The sequence below is a fragment of the Musca vetustissima genome, unplaced genomic scaffold (assembly GCF_032173495.1).
Source record: "Musca vetustissima isolate MV318-11 ecotype Yass unplaced genomic scaffold, APGP_CSIRO_Mvet_v1 utg704, whole genome shotgun sequence".
Taxonomy (NCBI): Eukaryota; Metazoa; Arthropoda; class Insecta; order Diptera; family Muscidae; genus Musca; species Musca vetustissima.
Window position 1 is genome coordinate 1,589,888 of NW_026876336.1, and position 16,884 is coordinate 1,606,771.

At 36.3% G+C, this 16,884-nt stretch overlaps 5 protein-coding genes across 5 annotated transcripts; 3 read left to right on the forward strand and 2 right to left on the reverse strand.

The window, feature by feature from the left end:
* Positions 1-946: 946 nt before the first annotated feature.
* On the reverse strand, positions 947-2,571 carry LOC133338896 (leucine-rich repeat-containing protein 58). Its single transcript, XM_061547023.1, has 3 exons — positions 2,065-2,571; positions 1,394-1,610; positions 947-1,315 (listed from the first exon to the last, which is right to left on the reverse strand). Exons 1-3 carry the CDS (start codon positions 2,568-2,570, stop codon positions 947-949), a joined length of 1,092 nt encoding a protein of 363 aa, XP_061403007.1. The 5' UTR covers position 2,571.
* Positions 2,572-4,202: 1,631 nt separating this feature from the next.
* Positions 4,203-4,908, forward strand: LOC133338946 (protein canopy homolog 4). The gene is made up of 2 exons (XM_061547073.1): positions 4,203-4,375; positions 4,431-4,908. Exons 1-2 carry the CDS (start codon positions 4,203-4,205, stop codon positions 4,906-4,908), a joined length of 651 nt encoding a protein of 216 aa, XP_061403057.1.
* Positions 4,909-5,268: 360 nt separating this feature from the next.
* Positions 5,269-6,836, forward strand: LOC133338947 (pH-sensitive chloride channel 2). Its single transcript, XM_061547074.1, has 2 exons — positions 5,269-6,190; positions 6,265-6,836. Exons 1-2 carry the CDS (start codon positions 5,269-5,271, stop codon positions 6,834-6,836), a joined length of 1,494 nt encoding a protein of 497 aa, XP_061403058.1.
* A 1,420-nt stretch (positions 6,837-8,256) lies between these two features.
* Positions 8,257-10,379, reverse strand: LOC133338880 (gamma-aminobutyric acid receptor-associated protein). The gene is made up of 3 exons (XM_061547003.1): positions 10,265-10,379; positions 8,439-8,636; positions 8,257-8,373 (listed from the first exon to the last, which is right to left on the reverse strand). Exons 1-3 carry the CDS (start codon positions 10,352-10,354, stop codon positions 8,302-8,304), a joined length of 360 nt encoding a protein of 119 aa, XP_061402987.1. The 5' UTR covers positions 10,355-10,379; the 3' UTR covers positions 8,257-8,301.
* Positions 10,380-11,526: 1,147 nt separating this feature from the next.
* On the forward strand, positions 11,527-15,573 carry LOC133338948 (serine/arginine repetitive matrix protein 2). The gene is made up of 6 exons (XM_061547075.1): positions 11,527-11,547; positions 11,828-11,919; positions 12,025-12,606; positions 12,676-14,117; positions 14,206-14,331; positions 14,665-15,573. The coding sequence occupies exons 1-6, from the start codon at positions 11,534-11,536 to the stop codon at positions 15,571-15,573; spliced, it is 3,165 nt and encodes a 1,054-aa protein (XP_061403059.1). The 5' UTR covers positions 11,527-11,533.
* Positions 15,574-16,884: the final 1,311 nt, after the last annotated feature.

A 16,884-nucleotide genomic window follows, 5' to 3' on the forward strand; every position in this document is an offset into this window, starting at 1 on the left:
CCCTGTGGTACAGGGTATTATTTATTTTATTTTTGGGCTATGGCTGAATTTTATTATCATTTACAACTTTTTATTATGTTATTTTTCCTTCTTTCATAAATTCATATAAATAATGTTTGCTATATAAGTAGCGGCATAACTAAGTAGTTACGGTGCTCGAATTAGGAAAGCAATAGTACAAAAGGTAATAACGCTTACCAACTTTGCTATATAGAGCTGGATTCCAGAATTGGTGTGTAACGTTGAGATATGGATGTAGTTTTAGAAATACGCTCTATAAGAGAACATAGGTATTAAATGGTTTTAAATTTTTTTATTCTGGATATATAAACATAAGCAACATATTTAAATATTTCCCACATTCGCAAACGAATTTGTTAGTTTTTCAATAAAATTGCTTTGTTCGATTGGCAAATGTGGCTGTTATGTTCAATTAAAGCAGGGGCGCTCGAAAATTCTCAAATGCAAGTGCGTGAAATTATCAATATCAGACGAAAACCGTTATTAGAGTGCTAAAAAATTCGCAAGTCATAAGGTAAGTTATTCCAAATCTGAGGCATTCTAATAACAAATATACAGAGCGAACAATGCGTATTATAAAAATTTGAGGGCTTCTAATGGATCTAGAAAAATTAGAAAAATAAAGAACGAACCCATAAGGGTAGTTATATCGATCTTCACAACTTTGTGGAACAATATTAAATTGCGACATTTCTCATTTCATTTTCTATAAGATTTGGTATACCTTTGCATCACTGGAAAATCTGAAACCAAAAATTCCAACTAAAGAAGCTAGTACCAATAGATTATTAGCATATTAATCATTCAGAAATAGATATTTTCTTGAAATAAAAGGACTTTTGTAGCCTAAAGTGTGCGGCTATATACATACATATACATATTTATTATCTCAGTTTTAAACATATAGCATTTTATTTTTGCCCGCTTAACCCAGTAAGACTTTTCGCAACATGTATCCACTTGCATTACTGCTGGACTGTCGTCTTGGTTCTTCCTCGTGTTCTATACATTTTGAAGAGCATAGATATTGCAGCAACGGAACACGATATTTGCCACAGAAATCCACAAATTTTATATGTTCCACACGATTATCAAAGAATACACCCTTACAATTGGGATTCACACAACAATTTGCAGACTTTAAATATTCTAAAGTAGTTTGAGGTACATCTCCCGGTTGTATTTCTATACCAGTCGTTTTAACAATTCGTGCTGCCAATTCCATCAATGTGGGAGGATTTAAAGCCATATCTTGGACAAAACGAACTACCAATGGATTGTCACGCAAGCTTAGCTAGAAATGAAAAAAAAACAAAGGGTATTGGTGTATTTGATTAATAAGCCGTGTATATATATATATATATATATATACTTCTGCCAAGTTTTTTAAAGCTACAATATCCCTGGGTAAATGTTTCAATCGGTTCTTGTGTAGCAACAGTGATTTGAGCATTTTTAGACGGGCAATGCTTGTGGGCAGATTCTCAATAAGGTTATCACAGAGAACTAAAGCCTGAAGTTGGCTTAGCAGACCGACCGATTCGGGAACTTCTGTAATGAGGTTTCCACCCATCGAGAGAACTTGAAGGCTGAAAATAAAGATACAAATATATATATATATATATATAGGTATATTACTACTTTAAGTTGTTAACTAGGTTGGAATATTTTCCAATATCATCATGGTAGTTTGTAAATATATTTTCAATGGAGCAAATGTCCCATTACACTTGGAAACACGCGAAATTTAAAAATAACAATGGAGAACAGTTTGCAAAACGCAAAGACAAAGAAACAAACAATATTTCTTACTAAACAATATTCAATCAGTATCAATAAAAATATTTCGGAGAATTTGGAGACTTTTCATAGTATTGATGACCCGTAATGGAAAGATTATCAATTGTATTTATTATTACTCGTTTTAAATGTGTGCATATGTGTGGAGGCACAACACATACATGCGTACACATTAAATGTGGGATTTTACGCCAATAAAATAAATTTCACCATTTCATATTGGTACGGTGTGTTGAGACAAACCTTTGCATTTTCCATATATCCTTGCTTATGGTTGTTATTTGATTGCCACCAATGTATAGGTACTTCAGTTGCTTCAACTCGATAACTTGTTCTGGGAAGTGAGTGAGAAAATTTCCGCTCAAATTCAGCTCCTTCAATGGACTCGGTTGGTTTTTGAATGTGTTGAAGGTTTTTGGCAAGGAATGATTTGTCAGTTGGTTGTTCTTTGCCACTAATGTCACCAAAAACGGCAGCTGGGCGATGGCTTCAGGCAATTCCGTTAAACAATTCTGGCTTAAATCCAATGTTCGCAAATTTATAAAGGTTTTTATAGTAGCCGGCAAATATCTTAGCCGATTATGGTTAAGCAGAAGAATTTCTATGTCCTTTTGGGATTTAAGACGTTGCTTGGTTTCGGAATAAAGATCGTCTTCAAGGCTTATTTCCTGCAGATTCATGCGGCTGTAGTCCAAAGTCTTTTGTTCACGAGAATCCGTATCGCTGCTGTCCGACGTATATACCTCCATTTTGTTCTGTTTCTTTTGTGTGTTATATTGTAACTATTGTAAAGTTTCGAATTAACTTTTAAACTGTTTTTTTATTTGCGATGGACTTTCACATTGTTTTGATGATAGCTTTGACGATTACTGAAATTTGTTTAACTTCAGTTGGCGATTACGTACGAACACTTGTATTACGTCCGTATTTTAAAGCGTCTGATTTCCAATTGATTAGAGACAACATTATTGTTCGTTGTTTAAGCCGATACTCTGTATGGATTTAATCTCTGTTTGTCAGACATTTATATCAGCGCTATTAATTCATCAGTTGTCAGTGGTTCTTCGTAGTTGTATGTATTTTGTATGTGTGTGGCGAACTATGATCGTACCAGCATCATCATCTCTGCATTGGGGATGGTCTTATCCATAACAATCGCAAGACATTTTAAAAAATAGAAGATAATACATACATATATGCTTCTGACTCCATCCTTAGATTGTGTATCTAAAAGTAAGATCGATTCGAAAAGGATAAGAGTGATAGATAAAAGTAATATTCAGGCAGACGGCGATTACCACTGATAACATTATCAAAATATGTTTTTATTTCTGACAATTTTGAAAATTTTGCAAAGTCATTAGCAATATGACATTTATGTACATATGTATATACATATACATATTACAAAATCATTTTTAACAATGCATTGCACAATTTTTGTTGTAGAAATCTTTCTCTTACGCCGATAACTAGCAACAGACGTTGCCTAAACTTAAGACTTTATTGTCAATTATTCTAAAGTGAAGTAGAATGTTTTTCGCATTCCTCGCTGCAGCCATAAAATTAAAAAAAAAATGTTTCCCACACCTGCTAAAATTTCCAATGTCAAGAATCTAGTACCAAATTGTATATTCTGTCCCGCATAAGGCCTTAATTACTCCATTATCCATTATTTTTTCGGCAGATGGCTGTACTAATAGATTTCTCGTAAAGTATAGAGCAAACAATTTCAGTTCGTTGGAAGGGTGACATTTCGCATTAAACAAAAATTTCTGTTTTTTGTTTGGTGTTAAAAATGGAAGTGTACAAAGAAAATTCGGTACATTTTAAGTCTTTCATTGACAAAGGCGAAAATGCAAGTCAAGCGGCTAAAATTGTGAATGGTGTTTATGGTTCCGATACTGTAACAGCCAATAATGACCAATTTTGGTTTCGTAGATTCCGTTCAGGAATTTTTGATGTTAAAGGTGCATCTTGCACAAGTAGGCCGGTCGGAGAAATTATCGAGAAGTGCCTTTAAAATGGCAAACAAATCAAACGGAGCTTATTTGGCCCAAATCGGACGTTACGAAACATGATAAATAAAGTCCTATAGTTCATATAAAAATAATGGATTTCTTTAAGTTAATTCCATCTTAAATAAAGTCCTATAGTTCATATAAAAATAATGGATTTCTTTTCCTACAACCTAATATGTCCCAGTGTATGTATATCGACTTCTATAGCCCTGATCTTTTTTGTTTAGTTGTGTTTCGTCAATCTGGCAATATCAAGGCACTTGCTATGAATTCTGGAATTGTTCAATTTGTTCCCACGGAGAGCTGTTTCCTAGGTCTACGGTGTAGCAGCGTTTTGTTTACAATTGGTTTTCGAACGAAATGTTTAAATTTAGCTTAGGTTTATTGTTAGTAACGTACGCTCTGGCAACAAGCCCTGAAGAGGAACAGGGAGTTCGGTTTGCCAGTAAATGCGAGACATGCAAAATTCTCGCGACAGAACTGCAAGAACGTCTTTCAGAAACTGGAAAATCTCATGATGTCATTGAAACAGGGTAAGATCTTGCATCCAGTAGCCGTTGGTGTGGTTTGTTAATAGTTTGGGGATAGTTATTCCGTAGATGATGTCAAACCCAAAAAGCGTACGGAATATCGTCGGAGTGAACTGCGATTGCTGGAGTCATTAGAAAATGTGTGTGATAGGATATTAGAGTACAATTTACACAAGGAACGCAGCGATAGCACTCGTTTCGCCAAAGGCATGTCTGAAACATTCAAAACATTGCATGGCCTGGTGGATAAAGGAGTAAAGGTGGACTTGGGAATTCCTCAGGAGTTGTGGGACAAACCTCCTGTAGAGGTTACACACATGAAGAGCCAGTGCGAGGATATGCTGGAGCAATATGAGGACACCATCTACGAATGGTATTTCCATGAACAAGACCAAAAGGGTCTAATAGATCATTTGTGTGCCGAACAAGTCCTACAAGAAAACGATAAAAAATGTTTGAAGGAAACCCTACAAAATGCTGGTGAAAAACGAAAGTCAAAAAAGAATGCCAAAGGTGACAGGGGAGGGGAACTGTAGCTTTGAATTGTTATATTACTGCATTAAATAATATGCGAGTTCGTTTCATTCGAAATAAAAGTGATATGTGTATGCATTTACAGATGACATTGTTTATTCTATGGCGGGCGGAAGATTTTTAGGCACAAAATGTTGTACAAAGTACACATATATAAGAGTAATAAGAGTAATGCGTGGAATTGAAACGATTCTGGCTCCCATACTGCCAACATATCGAATATGTCCTCGGTCTTATACATTAACCGTTAGTTTTCAACTAGGTGTTAGGTTGTGTTGGATAGACATTTCGTGTTATCGTGTGGTCAGTCTGCGTCGTGGCACTTGCTTCAGATTGTTGGTGTCGTTTTCTTGTGTTTCAGTATGAAAAAAGTAATCCTATTGCTTGTTTTTATTTGTTATGTGAAATGTGCCGAAATAGAGTGCCCTTCACTCGCTGATGCTGACAGTTTGTCCCAAACACAGTTACTTGAGAGGCTAACACATGGTTGCCGTTACGATCGCCTGGAAAGGCCCATTACTTATTCGGAATCGGGTAACCGTCTACCTGTGGACGTTTACGTTCGATGGTATGTCTATTTTATGCAGAATTTAGAAGCCCATGACTTGCAGTTCAAAATTCATGCTCTTCTGCAACTTCGCTTTCTTGATCCCCGTTTGACCTTTCGCAAAGTCGCCCCCAAGCGAAAGCAACCCATACTCGGCGAGAAGCCGCTACGTGATAACTTATGGGTACCACATATATTTCTTGCCAATGAAAGGGATTCCAGCATAATGGGCACCAATGAGAAAGACATTCTAACCTCGATTTCCCCCGATGGAACTGTAATCATTTCCAGTCGTATAAAAGCTACCTTGTATTGTTGGATGAATTTGCAGAAGTTCCCCTTTGACGAGCAGCATTGCTCAACCTATTTGGAAAGTTGGATGTACAACACATCGGAGTTGATATTACACTGGGAACAAAAGCGACCGATCACATTTGATCCTGATCTGCATCTGACCGAATATATTCTTCAGCAGGCTTGGAGTAACGAAACAGTCATTAATGCGGATTTAAACGATCTACGCCATGGAGCCTTTGCTGGTAATTACAGCTCGCTAGGATTCACAGTCCATTTTACTAGGGAAGTTGGTTTTTACATTATGGATTACTTTTTGCCATCTATGTTAATTGTGGGAATATCGTGGGTCTCATTTTGGCTGCAGGCCGACCAGGCTCCCCCGCGAATAATGCTTGGAACATCTACAATGTTGACATTTATAACACTGGCATCAGCTCAAGGTTTGTACAAGAAACAACTTTAATAATTATTTATGCCTCATCTGAATAATTTATACAATTTTTTGATCACATAGGCAAAACACTGCCCAAGGTGAGTTACATTAAAGTATCGGAGGTATGGTTTTTGGGGTGTACCCTATTCATTTTTGGCAGCTTATTGGAATTCGCTTTTGTCAACTCAATTTGGAGGCGCAAACAAAATGTAGATGTTAAATCCATGAGCAGTAGACACATCTTAAAATCGACACTATCCCCGCGACTTTCACGCCGTAAAGCACGCTCACGTTCGTTTTCAACTGGTACATTGGGCACCGATAGCATTTCCTTAACGGGGGCTCCGAAATTCAATAACTACTTGACGGTGCACAATTTTCCAATTACTACCATTAATGAAAATGAAACCGAAATGGATAATGTGTCAAAGGTGACCTCTTTCACCAATGCCCCAAACAGCCAGAAAATGGATGTGGCCCTTTTGGAGGATGGCAACAGCAGCAATTGTAATAATGAGGAAAATAAACATGGCTGGACCACTCTTACGCCCCAGCAGATATCGCAATGGATCGATGCTAAAGCCCGTGTGTTATTCCCAATGTCTTTTCTAGTATTCAATGCGTTTTTCTGGACCTTTGTGTATATATTTTGATTCTGTTTTGTATATATTTTTTTATTTTCCTTACGCCCATTGTTTCGTTTTACCCACACATAATAGTAATTCTAAATATCCAAATATACTTGCTATTTTTATATTTAAAATTGAGTTTTATTAAAGAATTAAATTAAAAAAAAAATAATTATGACGATTCGATCAACACACATTTATTATTTAAAGAATAAAAAAAACTGAAATCATTCATTCTCATCCGGTTCTTCCGTTTAAAATTTCTTTCGAAGTGCTTCCAGTTCTTTTTCTTGCTCTGCAACTTGTTCGCCAACTTTTTCAAACGTCACCACTAACCGATCGCATATCATCGTAGGCTTTAACAAATGCCTGTTCAATATTTTTATCGGTTGTTATTACTGGATTTTGTAATTCTTGAGCTTACATATTTAGATTAACATGCTGACAATCTGAATTTTCATAAATTCTGAAAGTTGTCTGTGGACTGGTCCACACGATGACCCAAAGCATTTAATTTGGTTTCCAAATGAGTATCGACTTCGTCGATTATATCCTTTGCTAGAATTTTTTTTTCATGTATTGATTTTTGGGTGGCTTGTTTGATTTGCAACAAATGTAGAATACGTTTTTGAGCCATTCATTACTTCGTGAGGCACAACATCATCACCAACATAGGGCGGCACAAAATCCATTCAGAAATAAAACAATACGTGACATTGCCAAAAGAATGTTGGATATTTGGTGTTTTCAGCCATGACTTATTTACGGGATGAGGATATGCTAATACCACCAATTTTATTCTGATTTAATAAATATTCCGTGATACGTTGATACTGAATGGGAGATAAGGCAAAAAACATATATATGCCTCTGATTTTGTTGTTGTAGCAGCCCTATTGATTTTACACATTGGGTTGAAGTGGCAGACGTTGACCGAGTAAGAGTTGGTTTCCAATGGTTGATGTCACTTGTAAATAAGAAAGATAACAATTTGTGTTTTAGGATATCCTAAGCTTTTATTTGAGTAATTTAAAAATATATACTTATGATTTGTAAAAATACATATTATGCACATTTCTGACAGAGGCTGGGACAGCCTTCAAGAAAACTGAAACGTAACCAGACTATTAGAAAGGAAACCTAAGAAATGACCCCACCAATAACATCGATTTAATATATCAATTTTTCGAAAGAAATGTGCATCTAATAGAAATTTTGAAAGAAAAAACAGTAATGAATTATAACTAATACTATAACTAGGTGTTTTTTTTAGATTAGATACGACGAATTCGTTTTTGAATTTGTTTAAAAGATCAATATTATTTTGGTTACAAATATGTCTTCATTTTATATAGCGTTCCTCCTCTAGTCGTTTATATCGCCAAGATTCCGTACAACGATTTTCCATATATACGTGCTTAATTTTAACTTGTTTTATTTGTAATTTAGTTTTCAATCACACTCTAGAGCAAAAGCTAAAATGCTGCGTTTAGCGTCTGCCACCATAAACATTTTCATCGGAATAGGCAATGTAAAGGAAATAATCTTCTTCATGATGTTCCTAAAAATAAAAAAAAATATATATATGTATATATGAGTGAATATGTTGACTATGGTAAAACAAACCTGATACAAGGAACCCATTGTGGCAGATGTTGGTGGAATTACATTGTTAACAAAGAAGAAGAGGGCATCTTCAGGCCGCAATTGGATACGTTTGCGGATCAAAAAATAGAATTGTCCAACAGTCAAATCTGAGGGTACTAAATACTTTTTCTTGTCCAAGTCACCAATTCTTGCTTTGGGTGCCTTTTCTACAATTACCTGTAACGAAAAAAAATAAAATAAATCATGAATATAGGCATTTAAAGTGTTACTATAATAAATCGTACGTGATTTCAACCTTCTTTGTAAATATATTGCAAAGACTAATTTTGTAATGTTTATAGAATAGAAACGTAAATTGTTCCTCCCCTCCCCCTTCGCGTTCTTCTATATATCACGTTTCGAACAATTTATTTTCGCAAAGTCATGAAATTGATATTGTTGTTGTGGTGACGCGATGTGCACATCAGCGTAAAGCGAAATTGAAAAATATAACAATAAGAATGCTAGCTATTTATAAACAAAGACTATGCACTTTATGTTTGTAATTAGTTGCGAATGGTATTCTTAAAGTATTTCATTTTTGAAGTTCTAAACTGGCAACGTAATACAAACACGTTTGAACTCAAATCAAGGGTGTTCCCTAAATACTTTCTCGGTCCACTATTTCAAATGCTATATTTTGACAAGACGATAATATATTTAAGACAAAACCGAGTACAGGCATTATTGTCATTTACATTAGTTTTACGAACACACACTTTCGTTTATATGTATTGGTTAGAGGACATCTAAGCGTTAAATCATTGACATTTGGCAAAGAGTTAATATTCTAATAACAGCGTACAATTTGAATTATTTAACATTCTAGATTATAGACAGTTTATGTTTATACTCTAAATGGACTGTTTGTTTACGCAGTTGTTTTTGTTTTGTTCTTTTTTTATACGTATATTCTATTTTGCTTTTGCGCATATACAGAAATGGAAATGGTCAATGGCAATTATTAGTTGTGGTGGTTCCCAGCGAAAATACATCTAGACAATATTTTGTTTTGCATAGTATCTTCCTTTGTTTGAAAACAAAGTACAAAAAAGAAAAACAGCTGCAAACAAAACATTATGAACAACAATAATAATAGAATGCTATACTTCATAAGTAGCAATTTAATCAGTCAATTCTGCTATGACTAATGCATGTTCCTCCCCTAAGATTGCTACAAAATATTAACTTCGTAATGCACTTGGTGACCCCATAAAAACCAACGCAAGACTTAGTAATCCAACCAAGTGAAACCATACTCCTACCCCTATTCCCCACCGTTTCCTGAAACTATTTTCTATTGTCCAAAAAAGTTGTCTACAAGGTAGAATAGGGCAACATTTAAAACTTATAAACAACAACGTAATTCACCCCCACCGACTTCCCTTCCAAAAAACATACAAACAGCTGCCAACCCGTCACCCATCACCCACCCCCGTAGAAACGATTTTAGACAATGACCAAAAAACACACACGAAAAATGAAAACAAAAACAAGAGAATGCAAAGCATACACAAACAGATGATATTTGGCCAAGCTATCTCTTTTCAACTTAGGTATACACCTCTCTTTCGTGCAAAGAAAGAAAAAAACTTGTATAAAAACAAAGATGTATCCAATTGTTAATTTCATTATTTTTATGACGCAATTTGTTAGAATATCATTAAATATTCAAGAAATTGTAGGATTTTTAATGCTTTTCCTGTGGCATTCGACCTCCTGCAATGAATTTGTACGATTTCTTCCTTCCTTCGGGGAAATTAAATTAAACTGCCTTTAGATTCCAGCTACTTATGATTACTTACAGGTACACGGTCGGGATATTTTCTGCGAATTTTGTCTCCTTCGGCACGACGCTTCTCGAAAACATGTTCCTCTTTATACATGAACTTCATTTTGTTATTTTTTGCTTTATTTCGATCAGAAATTAGTTTAAACGTAGATACCACTTGACTTTGAGAACGACTTGTTTCCCCGACTTTCTTTGTTATACTGAATCAAAATTTAATAGGGACATACAAGTCGACTTGATAAATAAACTCTATTTATCTCTTTTGTTGTGAGTTGGTCTCTTTCTTTCTATGTTGTCTTTCCATTTTTATTTTATTGTATACTCTATTGTATGGTAGATTTAATAAGTTAGCGACAACAGCACAGCTGATTGTATATTTAACTGTCAATAATTCTGTTGTAAATGAAAACTAAAAAAAAACAGTCAAAAAACAAATGAAAAATTCTGATTGTTGTATTGCACACGTACTAAACGTATTAATATATTGCAAATGAATTGGAGTAAATCATGTTTGAATCTGTTTTATCAATATTGTTGACATATCATGGTTTACAACAGTTGCTTCGTTGTCCTATAATAAGTTCGTCCGATAAAGCCAGATTATTTCACCCGAGCTGTCAAAATGCTTTGAATTTTGACTTAATCGTGTGAAATCGAAAAAAAATGGCCGATAACGATTTATTGGATCATGAGTTGCTTGATGTAATCGATTGCTGATGTATTTTGAAGTACTCATTCATGCCCCAATTATAAAGTCGAACGATAGATCAGATGATTTAACCCGAACTGTCAAAATACATTCCATTTTGAATTAAATGTATGAGAACGTAAACAAAAAATTGACAGTGTGGGGATTTTTAACCAAAATAGCCGATAACAATTGCTTCAAAGAAGTCCTTTTAAAACGGACTTACATTAGAACTTTTTACCGGGTTAACCTACTCTTTGTCTGTTTCCGTACTGCAAGAATCTACTCGATTTTACTATTTTCTTCGATATCATAAAGGAAATTTCGTTATCGTAGTAAAAAGTAGTAGATTCTTGCAGTACGGGAACAGACCATCTATGAGGATTTATTTGACATGTATACATTGGAATTGACAATTGAAACCCACTGGCTTAACGAAATCCGGTGCGATGTAAACGTACTGTAATGGACTTTGTGCTCAGTGATGAGTTGCCAATCTTCGGTTAGTCGATTATACCGATTGTCGATTAATCGAAGCGCATAAAATGTCAAACTGATTAGCGTATAGACGTCTTTGTTGACAGCATTATCAAAATGTCTGACTTAAAGTGAGTGTAAAATAATTTAATTCTTATAATTTATTTGGCAAAATAATTCAAATTCTATTAGAATCACGATAACAATGTTGCCGATATGCCAAATTTTACGAACTATTGCAAAGTAATAGAATTTTTCATGTGATGATGTTCCACCAATCTGCCATGAAAATTGTGAAAAAATACTGTGCATACAAAGTTTTTCTGCGTGTCAATGGATTTTTCCATAGATCAAGCTACATAGAAACATACGATTTTAATGGTTTTTCGATTTCTTTCGGTTCTTTTGCAGTGATGACCTACTAAATTATGATATTGGGGATGTTATAGATGATCAAGTTTTAATTGGTGCCGACGAGGACGAACTTCTGCTTTCAGATGAAGGTAAGTAGGCTGGTTGGAGTGTGAGTGGCGTTGTGTTTACCACCGCCCACCACCCCAAACCTACTCCCATGTATAGACATTGCAACGAACAACTGTTCTTTCTAGATCTAGAAAAGGACGTATCGAAGGAGGAAAAACAAAAAATAAAATCTGAAGCCGAAGAGTGGGTCAAATCGCAAATAAAAGATAAGAACAAGAAAACAAACGTACCAGCAGTTGTTGATACCAATGACGCTACAGGGTCTAATTCAAAAGGATCTTCCAAAGAGCAGGAAAGTGTTGCAATTAAGATACAAGTAGGTCCTAATCCACACGAAGGGGATACAACGCTAATCCAAGGAAACGAAATAAAAGAAGAAATCACAACTCAAAGCAGCGAGGATGTACCGTCCACGACTACCCAAAATGATGCTTTACTATCGACAGAGGTGTCGTCGAGCTCGAACAAGGACTTGGACATCGAGCAATCATCAACTGTGTCAAATTCCACAGGAAGTGGTGGTATGGTAAACGACTCGTGCGCTTCATCGGCCATACCTAGTTCCCAAGAGAGTGCTAGTGTTACAATGAGTCATGGCGATATATCGGATCCCCGTGAAGATTTCGAAGAAGAACGCGAAGAACGCACTAATATTAAGACAACAAATGAAAGAGAAACATTTGAACAAACACATGAACAATCGCCAGGTGCGTAACTGGGGAGAAATACTTGTGATTTGTACTTTTCCATTTTAATATTCAATTATTTTTATTTAGAAAAGTCCCAGAATCGCTTTGTTCTTCACCAGAAGCGCAATGGTGCCCCGCTGATTCGAGGTCATCCTATACGAGGTCCCTCTCCCCTATTCCCCCGCCCTCCCCTGCGATTTCCCCATCATGGTAATATATCCTTGTTGTCTCCAGCACATTTTTCGCCCTTAAGCAACTTGGCAACGGTCACATTAACACACGCTACCGCAAATCCTCTTATTACAGGTCAAACATTTTTACCCCCACAACAAACCAACCCAAATCCCTTTGGTCCACCAACCCCTTCCAATACAATGCACAATCCCACTCATGGCCCCCTAGCTCCCAATATAGATCACAATAATCCTCATCAGCGACCTCGTCATCCATTTGGCTTTCGACCGGGACCAATGGGGGGATTTAGGCATCCAAATCCCGGTGGTTTGTATGCTCAAGGCCCAAACGACTTCAATCCTAATCAAGGTCCTGCGCCCTTTAACCATCCCTACGGCGCACCAAGGAACATGTTTCGACCTGAAGGTCCAATGGGTAATGTACCACCGGGTATGAGACCGGGAATGCGAATGCAAAGACCACCATTACAAGCATTACCGCCTCATGCTATGCCTGGACAAGTTAATTTTATGAATTCTCCTTTGCAAATACGGCCACAAACTGTACCAGGGCCACAGCCTCCACCAGTATCTAACCAATCGGCAGCAGTAGCAAACAATCAGCAGTCTATAAATCAAATTTCGGTCCAGCCTGCCCCAGCATCAGCGATAGCTCCACGTAAGGTTCTTATAAATCCCAACTTCAAAGGCGGGGTTGAGGCTGCTACAAGTAAATTCATACAAGAAACTCAATATATGGGTATAAATGCCGGTGGACAAGCACCGCGTGTACAGAGCGACGAAGAGTTGTTACGCCAGCAAGAAGAATTTATTAATAAAAATCGCGAGCACATTGAAAAACGACGACATGCCAGAGAAGTTTCTCCTACTCGACGTTCGCGTTCCCGATCGCCACGAAGTCGTTCAAGGACTAGATCTCGCAGTATATCCCGTGAACGTAGCTATTCACCGCCAAAACGTCAAACGAATGGAGGTCCAAACAACAATCGTAATGATCGCTTTGATCGTGAGCGGGATCGTGACCGGGAACGAGAACGGGAAAGAGAGCGTGAACGTCCCGGAAACAATGACGGCAATATACGTTTAGGTCGCGCTGGAAGTCGTGATAGAGATGATCGAGAAAGAGATCGCAACCGTCCAGGTCCTGCATATAATAGGCAAGCTGGCGGAGGTAATCGGTTCAGACGCGGCAACAGCCGAGATCGTGATTATCAAGGAAGTGGTGGAGGAAATTATGGGAAACGTCGTCGTAGTAAGTCTCCTTCTCCTGGTAATAGGGGTGGCAACTTTGGCAATAACAGAGGACGGTATAATAATGATCGCGATAAACCGGAGGTGAGTTAATAACGCCGATATGTGAATTGATGCTTTCATAGTTTTTTTAAAGAGTCTAATACATGTGTGTTTTATTTTCACATTATAGGTTGACGAGGATGAAGAGACGCGTGCCTATCGTCTGCAAATTGAAAAACAGAAGGCGTTGCGAGAACAAATAATGCGCGACAAAGAAATGAAGCGTCGCCGTGCTGCTGAAGAGAAGCAATATGAGGTGAGTGTTTTATTGAGCGGTATACAAAGTTCTAATGAAATACGGTTGCTTGATAAGAATACAGTTATTGGCCCCCCCTTTAGAAGGATTATTGACGATAATGTTTACAAAATTAATTCTATCTATAAATTAATCGAATGCTTACAACTCTACCGAATCTAGCAAAATTATGCTGTCAGTAAGATACATTTCATTTTTTTTCTTGCGAAGTACCTAGTTCACGGGAATAAATAACAATTTCTGTAAACGTTGCTTTCATACTTGTTAGGGATAAGATATTGCGTTGAGATCCTATGCATACCTTTTTACAATAAATTCTCAACAATTTCATAGGAAAAACGTGTCAGCGCTTCCCATCCGCCCAAGGACGATCAATCACAAAAACAATCACAGACACAAATGCAGCAACAACAACAACCACCGCAAAAATTTAAAGAAGTGGTGCCAGAACGTAAAATAATCTCTTTAAAAAAGCGCCCACAAACGCAAACCGACTCTTTTGATGAACACGCGAATACACAGAGAAAATCCATTCCGACGGCAAAAATATTGCCCGAGGCCAAGAAAACCCTGACAGACCATTTAACAAACAATACACCATCGGGTTCTGTTAGAGATCACTCAAGTAGCCACGCAAATACGGCTGTCATAAAACCAGTCTTCATTAAAGAGACATCGTCATCGGCTTCGCAGGCAACCGTAGCAGCGATCAGGCCTCAACCACAAAATCACCATCAACCGCCAAGACGTTTATCTTCACGTTGTGAAGATGAAGTGCAATTGGATTACGATGAGGATGACCTTTTGCTTGACGAAGACGATTTGTTGGCTTCGGAGCCGGAAACCTCGCCGCCCAGAGATACATTGGCCAAAAAAAGAGACATCTCACATACTCCATCTCCTGAACCGGTTGGGAAAGCATTGTCCAGAAGGAATGTGCAAGCACGTGGCGGCAATGGTAGCGGTGGCGGAGTTTCCAAGCAAAGCTTAAGTTCCTCCAACCGCAGAATAGTTTTAAAAACATCGTCTAACTCCACGTCATCGTCTATAGGAAACAGAGCAGGGGCTAATATATCGGGAAATGGTAATGGCAACTCACGCAGAGTCATACTTGATCGTTTGGATGTACGCAATCACAATAGCAGTGGAAGTAGGCAACAATCACCCGCGCATGGAGGCGTCGGTGGTTCCAGTACAGATTCGAAACGCAAGCCACAAAGAATCATTTTAAAGCATGACTAAGTGTTAATTTTAAAATACCTTACTTATTTTCTCAACAAGTTATCCGTTTATGTCTTAGCTCATAAGAGCTAATAATAATTTCACATTCTTTCACCCCAAAAGGTTTGACGCAACAGAATATATATAGATATATTTACATGTTTGCAATGATAAATATCAATCTAAAACTGCAAGCAACGTTTAAATGAAAAATAGTTGCCCATACAATAGTCCTTCAATTAAGTAAATAAGCTAGTTGCGCAAATAATTTATACACAAAAAAAAAAAAACTGTCACTATAACCCGTTATTTAAGCAGACTCCGTTTTCACAAACCATATATATTGTATTTTATATAATGAATGAATGCTAACTTGAAAGATGTATGAATGCAAATGAAATTATCTTTAAAACATATAATTTATTTCGTTTGTTAAAGCCTGAAGGTTTCTCGTTTAGACTATAGGCCGATCCGGACATATATTTTTCGAAGAGCATGTTTTGAATTGACACTTGCGATATAACGTCTAGCTTGCCGCTATTTTAAATGGCTTTAAGCCACTTAAACTCAAAAGCATCTTCACAATTATGAAACAATTATTCGAACCATTATTCTTTTGTGTTATATGTAGTGTAGGTAACTGCATTCATGATTTACGCATACTCTCATAATTGTAATCTTAATATATATTTGATACATAAGGATATATGTAATGTTTTTTTTTTAATGAATTTATTTTAAAAATTCTTGTTTTTTTATTTTTTTTTTTAATTTTTACATGAGAATGTGTTTTTTGTTTTGATTTTTAAGAACTTTTGAAACAATCCTATTGTAAATGTTTTCAGCAAATTTGACAAATTCTACAATAGTCTTGACCATATTAAAACCTTGACAACCGTGAAAGAGGGAGAAAAAAAAAAACAAAAATATTTCCTTTATTTAAAAGGCTCTGTTTACTTGACATTTGAATATTTTCTATTTAATTAAGTATAAAAGATCATTTATTATTGTTCTATTGTCGTTAGAAAACAATACCGCAACCTTTGCCCTATAGAGTATAGAGTAGAGTATATAGTTGTTGCTATTGAAATAGCAATGCGTTATGTTTCTTTCACATAAATTGTTGTTTTACATTTTTCCAAATCAGTTGCAAATTTTATCACCAAATAAAGGCAAACCAACATTATTATCACTTTTTATTATTTGATATATTATTTTCGATTTTAATTTGTTTTCTTCAATTTAGCAATTGTAAGTTTTTTCATATTTTAAGCCATTACGTTAGAATATGTTTTAGGTATAAGTTGTAGCCGATAAGTTAAATTAACCAAC

Bases quoted from the DNA above. Each gene is read 5' to 3' on its own strand.
- LOC133338948 (XM_061547075.1), top strand. The intron at 12,607-12,675 runs GTGCGTAACTGG...ATTTTTATTTAG, and splicing joins AACACATGAACAATCGCCAG to AAAAGTCCCAGAATCGCTTT. The intron at 14,332-14,664 runs GTGAGTGTTTTA...ACAATTTCATAG, and splicing joins CTGAAGAGAAGCAATATGAG to GAAAAACGTGTCAGCGCTTC.
- LOC133338896 (XM_061547023.1), bottom strand. From the start codon at position 2,570: ATGGAGGTATATACGTCGGACAGCAGCGATACGGATTCTCGTGAACAA. The intron at 1,611-2,064 runs GTTTGTCTCAAC...CTTTATTTTCAG, and splicing joins GATATATGGAAAATGCAAAG to CCTTCAAGTTCTCTCGATGG. The intron at 1,316-1,393 runs GTATATATATAT...TTTCATTTCTAG, and splicing joins CTTTAAAAAACTTGGCAGAA to CTAAGCTTGCGTGACAATCC.
- LOC133338946 (XM_061547073.1), top strand. From the start codon at position 4,203: ATGTTTAAATTTAGCTTAGGTTTATTGTTAGTAACGTACGCTCTGGCA. The intron at 4,376-4,430 runs GTAAGATCTTGC...GTTTGGGGATAG, and splicing joins CATGATGTCATTGAAACAGG to TTATTCCGTAGATGATGTCA.
- LOC133338880 (XM_061547003.1), bottom strand. From the start codon at position 10,354: ATGAAGTTCATGTATAAAGAGGAACATGTTTTCGAGAAGCGTCGTGCC. The intron at 8,637-10,264 runs GTAAGTAATCAT...TTTTCGTTACAG, and splicing joins AATATCCCGACCGTGTACCT to GTAATTGTAGAAAAGGCACC. The intron at 8,374-8,438 runs GTTTGTTTTACC...TTTTATTTTTAG, and splicing joins CAATGGGTTCCTTGTATCAG to GAACATCATGAAGAAGATTA.
- LOC133338947 (XM_061547074.1), top strand. From the start codon at position 5,269: ATGAAAAAAGTAATCCTATTGCTTGTTTTTATTTGTTATGTGAAATGT. The intron at 6,191-6,264 runs GTTTGTACAAGA...TTGATCACATAG, and splicing joins AACACTGGCATCAGCTCAAG to GCAAAACACTGCCCAAGGTG.